At 59.5% G+C, this 5,933-nt stretch overlaps 2 protein-coding genes across 2 annotated transcripts in view; both read right to left on the bottom strand.

Moving 5' to 3' along the window:
- UNKL (unk like zinc finger) overlaps positions 1 to 2,105 on the bottom strand; it is a 38,284-nt gene extending 36,179 nt beyond the window's left edge. The window contains exons 1-2 of the mRNA XM_040635577.1: positions 2,013 to 2,105; positions 839 to 1,048 (exon numbers count right to left, since the gene is read on the bottom strand). Of these exons, the coding sequence (XP_040491511.1) occupies positions 839 to 1,048; positions 2,013 to 2,089 (287 nt within the window). The 5' untranslated portion in view covers positions 2,090 to 2,105. The remainder of the gene's footprint in view (positions 1 to 838; positions 1,049 to 2,012) is intronic.
- A 1,264-nt stretch (positions 2,106 to 3,369) lies between these two features.
- CUNH16orf91 (chromosome unknown C16orf91 homolog) lies at positions 3,370 to 5,403 on the bottom strand. The gene is made up of 2 exons (XM_040635573.1): positions 5,251 to 5,403; positions 3,370 to 5,174 (listed from the first exon to the last, which is right to left on the bottom strand). The coding sequence occupies exons 1-2, from the start codon at positions 5,280 to 5,282 to the stop codon at positions 4,796 to 4,798; spliced, it is 411 nt and encodes a 136-aa protein (XP_040491507.1). The 5' UTR covers positions 5,283 to 5,403; the 3' UTR covers positions 3,370 to 4,795.
- Positions 5,404 to 5,933: the final 530 nt, after the last annotated feature.

The following is a 5,933-nucleotide window of genomic DNA, read 5'->3' as shown; positions in this document are numbered from 1 at the left end:
TTCCTGGCCTGAGCATCTGTGGAAAATGAAGGACAACAGACATCACTCCGCTCTCTGGCGGCAGAGTGAACGCGGTCTTGGAAAGGGAGCGTTTCTGGAGATCCAGCTCCTTTCAAAGGATCAGGGGATGGGGCCTGAAGGACCTCCCGGAATCGGTGCTGGATCTGAACGGAAGGGATGCCACAGGCCGCGGGTATCAGAGGCCCTGGAGCCCAGGGCGGCTACCCGGCTTCCAAGCAGAGGTAGACCAGCCCTCCTCCTGCCCCAAATGGTCTATGAGGAAAGCGCAAAACCTCGGCTGCGGATTTCTGCCCACTCCGTTGAACACACACTCCGACTGCGCTTGCCCGTTTCCCAGTCTACATATTGCTAAATAAATACATCTGTTCATAACACCATGTAGAAACTTGCAAGAAAAAAGCCAACCAAAACAAAACCTTAGTTTTTCAAACTTTAAGAGTGCTACGGAAATGGCAGTCTACAAATAAGATTACTTTCCTATCAATTTTTTAAAGAGAAGTTAGATGAGCTGCAAGAAAGGAAACGTTCCAGATGTAACTTGCACACCGCGAGCAAGCATTGCAGCACGCTCTCCGACCGGGGTCAGAGTGGCCCTACACCTAGCAAGTGCACCTCCTGACGGTTCAAAGGCAGAGAATGCGGGGAACTGGGTCCGACGTTGGCGGGGCAGTGGGTTTGCACCATGCAAGGGGCGTCCCTGAGACACGCAGCCCTCGAGGCAGAGAAAAGCCTGCCCCCCCACCGGCGGCCGCGGAAGGCTTCCGAGGGGAGAAGGACCCTCCCCGCAGGCGGCCGCCCGGCCGCGGCGCACACTCACTCGTCGCCGTCGGGGCACACGCCGCTGGCCTCGTCGTACTTGGAGCAGTACACGTCCGGGCTGTAGTTGAAGGTGCCGTCCCGCCTGCGGAGCGGTCTGCGCCGACGCTGATTTAGGAAATGCCAATGGAAACAGGTAAATGGCCTGTGCTGGGCGCACTTGTGCTGCACAAACAGGGCGCACTGCTCTGTCCTAAACTCCTTTAGATACCTAAAAAGACAAACAGCGTTGCGGGTCGCTTCCGCCGCCACCGCCGCCGGCGGGCGGCCTCGGGGACTCGTGGGCGGGGACCGGACCCCGCAAGCCAGGGTGCCCCAACCTCAGGAGCAGCCCCCACTCTGAAGGCAGAGGACCCCAAACGGCCGTCCCCCATCCCCACAATGCCCCTTGGATCCCAGGCACAGTTCCCGACCCCAATCGCAGGCAATCATCTCCGACCCGAGGTGCGACCCCACTCCGAGTCAGACGGCCGCCCCACCCCATCCCCAGCCGGGCGCGATTCCCGGACCCGTCGCAGCATCCCCATCCCGGCCATTGACGCGACCCCCAAGTTCGGACGCGATACAGCGACCCTGGGCGCGCCCCGACTCGGGGCAGAGGCAGCCCGAATCCAGATGGCCGCCCTCCCTCCGAGCCCAGGCGCGGCCGTCCATCCCCGACCCGAGGTGCCCCCGACCCCAGGCGCGAGCCACTCCGGCCCAGACGGCCGCCCCCAGCCCGGATGCGAGTCCCCGGGACCCGCTCCGCAGCACCCCCATCCCGGCCACTAACGCGACCCCCAAGTTCAGGGGCGACACAGCGACCCCGGGCGCGCCCCGAACCCCAAGCTCTGGTGCCATCCCTGATTCCAGGCTGAGGCAGCCCGGGTGCAGATGGCGCCCGCCCCCCGACCCCCACCGGAGGCGAGTGGACCCCCGCCTCCTGCCGCGCTCCCCAGCCCCCGCCCCCAGGTGCCGCCCCAGACCCTGGGCGCCGCCTTTCGACTTCAGGCGACGGCAGCCCGAGTCGGACCGCGGTCCACCCGCCCCGAGTCTAGGCGCGACGCAGAGGCCGGGGCGGGGGGCGGTGCGGGCCCCCAGGCCGCACCGGCGGCAGCACCCAGGCCCAGAGGCGCGGGGCGCGGGCCGGGGGGCGCACGGGGCCGCCCCCCGCCGCGGCCGGCCCGGCCACTGACCTGTAGTGGGTCGGCTTCTCAGTCTGCGGGGGGGACCCGCTCAGCGCCGCCGCCGCCGCTTTCGAAACCGACGGCATTTTCAGTCAAAACAATGCAGTGCGCATGCGCCAGGCCGGCCCGCCCGCCCCTCCGGATCTCCCCCCGCGCGGAGCCCCCCACGCCCCCGCACGCCTGCCCCGCCCCCGCCCCGCCCCCACCGGCACCCGGCGGACCCCAGACCCGCCTGGCTACCCGGCCCCGCGCCGGGCTCGGCAGGGACACGCCTCGAGCGCGCCTCCCCCGCCCCCGGTGCACAGCCCCGCGCCCCCGCGGGCTGCCCTGGTTCACGTTCATCCCAGCCCGCCCTCAGGCGGACCCCGGCCCACCCCGCAGCGTCCTGCGCCTCCCGGAGCAGGTTCCCCGCGTGGAGACAGCGGGCTGGCCGCTCACCCTCGCGCTTCTCTCATTCATCGACTCTGACCCCCGGGCTGGGTACGGAGCTGCAAAGAATGGACGCGGTTGCTTAGGGCTCGGTGTGGGACATGCGGGGGCCCGTGCGCCACTGCTTATGGCTACCCAGCTTTAAGGAGTGCGAACAGGTCCCATATTAGATTGTGGTCACGGCTGCCCCAAGTGAATATACGAAACATTTTTTTTCATTACGTACTTTAAGTGCGTGAATTGAATAGCATGTGAATTATGTATCAATAACGCTGATCTTCAAAAAGAATCCAAGAGGCTCACAGCCAAGGGGGAGTCACACGCCCCTCCTGTCACCAGCAGGGTGCGTGGGGACACACAGAGGGTGGGTACTCCGGGAAGCAAGCAGCAGCAGCAGGGTCCTGCCTCAGTGACCCCGGTGGAGGAAGGAGGGTGTGCACTTTGGGAAGGAGAACCCGGGCCCAGAGCACACCGTTTTGTAAATATGGGGCATGAGACATTTTTTAACATGTTCAACCTGGCTAGTAATTAAATTAAAAATTTTCTTAAAAAGCAAATTAAAATAAGGCAGAGCCCATGGAGCGGGCAGACGTTTTCTGAACAGAAACCCCCAAAGCTGGTGAACTGCAGCAAGACGAGCCCTTGAAGAAGCATGGCTGGGCAAGGACAAAACAGTTCGGTAATAAAGGGCTTTCCCTAGCAGTTTACCTGTCCACCTGCTCTGCCCGCCCCCCTTGGAAAAGCCCAGGTGGGGCAGGGCCTACTCACATGGGCGCCAGCTGGCCTTGGTCTTCCTTTTGCTCCTGACAAGACCCACCCGTGTCTGGGGTGTGAAGTGTGCAACCAGAAAACGCCTCCCTGGCCGCTGCCGGGGAGACACTCAGGATTTGTTCCCATGTGGCACACGATGTATCATCAAAAACAGTACTACCCACCCTTGTGTTTTGCAAACCTGTGTATTTATATACACACAAAACAATTTGGAAAAGTAAACAACAAAGTTTTCACAGTGGTTAGCTCTAGGTGGTGGGATTTTCAGTGTTTCTGATTCTCTTCCTTACAGTATATAACTTTTCCAGGTAAGTCACTTGCTTTTGTCATATGAGAATTTTAATTAAAACAAAAATTCTTTTTGTTAAGTCTTTTTTTTTTCCCTGCAGGAACTAGTGAGAAAAGTAAGGGTTCAGGTTTGAATGACCTGCTCAAACAAAACACTTCACAATTAAACAGAGAACCATCATGCCAGGTTAGGGAAAGGAGGGCGTACTTCTTTTTCCCACTGGGATAACAATGTAGCCTGAGCTACAATTAGGTCAAGCTTTCCAAACCTTGATCTGTCTCTAAATAATGAACATACTTGTATGGGTTCCATTTCCCTACTGAGCCCAATTTACCCAGGTGGGCGGGACATTCAGAGGACTCCCACAGAGACCCTTCCAGAAGCCAGCAGGCTGGCAGGTAGCCCCCAGCCTTCAAACACCTGAATGAAAGAAACCTCCAGGTAACTTCGGCACCACAGGCATGCCAAGATAAAACCTGCCACTAGAAGCATGAATAAAATCTCCCTTTTGTGCATCTTGTATTTAATTCAGAATTAAGCATTTTACTAAATAGTACTTGAAAAGCATATCATTTAGATACCCAAAAATATTGCCTGCAATTGTCAAAAGAAATACTTATCAGTCTTACTCTACTCAGAAAATTGTCACCTTCCTAAAAATAAAAATCTCTAGAGCTGAGAAAGCTCATTATTTCTGGTATCCTTGGTAAATTCCACAATTTACATTTAGATTTCTTTCCTCAGTTCCTACTCCGGAAAAACAGAAAAACAAAGGAACTGGAAAGGACTAAAATCTTTTTTTTTTTTTTAATAAGATACAAAAGGGGGGGGTTGGCTTAATTCCACGTTACCAAGTTAAAATATACTGTCAGTTTGCAAAACTAACGTCAATTTCTATGAACTACAGTACATTGCAAATCAGAAGTTTAACAACTTTTCTGCCAGTTATTCTGTCTCAGGAAGCAAATGACCTGGAAACCGGATCACACTGATCACAAGTGTCACCAGAATTGCTTTGGAAACATGATCACGTTGTAGAAAGGCACATCACAATCCAACAGCACACAATGCAACCAAAACCTTTTCTGGGGATCTGAAAAGGAAATGTCTTTTGGACGTATTCGTTGGGCATCAAGTGTTCGGCAAAGAGCCAGATCCGACGTGACGACGTTCCGCTCTGCCTTCACGCGGGTCAGCGTGGCCAGGTGAGCCGAGTCCTTCACTCTGGGGACGCGCATAGCCACGGCAGAAACGGCCAAACGCGATGGCAAAAGCGTCAGGGCGCCTGCCTATCCCCTCGCCGCTAGCGCCCGCTAAGTTCTCGCCTGCTGGCAGCCGGAGCTCCAGGCTCCTGCGAACCATCGCCGGGCTCCGCCTCCTCTTCTTCCCCCAACACCTGTTTCAACCACCGGTCCGCGCCGGTCTCCTGCCTAAGGAAGCACCAGATGACTACAACCATGAGGGAGAGGCTGAAAGGCAACACCCTCCACCAGGACCGTTGCTGCTCCTTTCCTAGGGAATGCTGCACCGTCCAGCGGGACGGGTGGGCTCTGCTGGAGGAAAAGTGAACGGGACGGTCAGGGTCGTCCTCTTCCTCGGCCGCGGGCGGGGCCGGGGTCCGGCCACCGAGCGGCGGCTGGTTTCGGGAAGCCCAGCGCACGAACCTCAGCGCCCGGACGGCCCTGGAAGAAAGACAGCCGTGAGCGCGCCCACCCGTCGCTCCCGCCCTCGGCCCCTCCGAGAAGCCGCACAGCTCACCCGGCCGCCGGCGGACGTAGGACGCCGCGCATCGCGACCCGGCCTCCGCACTCGGCGCCGCGGCGCGGCCCGTTTGCGTCACTTCCGACGCGCGAAACCGGAAGCCGGGCGCCGTTCGAGGCCTCGGTTCACGACTACAGAACGTGGTTCCACTCGCGCGACGGAAATGACGCGCACTCTCGGGAGGTCTCTTCCGTCGCAGCTAGCCGCCCCCGGCAGCCCACAAGGGCATGCTGGGAAGTGTAGTTCGCTCCCAGCCCGAAGAGGAAGGAGCCCGTGAGGTTCCTGGGTGCCGGGCCGGCTGGAGCGAGATCGTCGCCCTGGCTCCCACGCACCCCGCACCCTTCCCGCCGTGCAGGCGCAGCCCCGGGACCCGTGCGGCTGCGGGACCGCAGGCCCTCGCCCACGTCCTGGCGCTCTGCCTTGCTCGGTGCCGGGCACCCAGAGCTGCCTCTAGACCCAAACCGGTCTGCGGGACGGCGTTTACGCACAGTGCTCGCCCCGGGCCCGCGGAACCACGTGCGCACGTGCGCGGGGCCCAGCGCGCTGCCCTCCTGGGACATCCCGAGTCAGGCTGGGGGAGCGGGGAGAAGGTGTCCTTCGGGCTGTGCCGGGGCTCCCTTCTCTGCCGGTAGGGAAGCTACTGGAGCTTTTGTCCTCAGGGCAAACTGGTCTTGGTGTTG

This window comes from Ursus maritimus, unplaced genomic scaffold, assembly GCF_017311325.1.
Source record: "Ursus maritimus isolate PB19 unplaced genomic scaffold, ASM1731132v1 scaffold_2, whole genome shotgun sequence".
Classification (NCBI taxonomy): Eukaryota; Metazoa; Chordata; class Mammalia; order Carnivora; family Ursidae; genus Ursus; species Ursus maritimus.
Note: the sequence above shows the minus strand (reverse complement) of the source record. Positions and strands in the feature narration are given on the sequence as shown.

What these genes read in the sequence shown, in the direction of transcription:
- CUNH16orf91 (XM_040635573.1), bottom strand. Translation starts at nt 5,282, where the DNA reads ATGCGCGGCGTCCTACGTCCGCCGGCGGCCGG. An exon ending in CTACGTCCGCCGGCGGCCGG is followed by an intron (nt 5,175 to 5,250) that starts GTGAGCTGTGCG and finishes TCTTTCTTCCAG; the next exon opens with GGCCGTCCGGGCGCTGAGGT.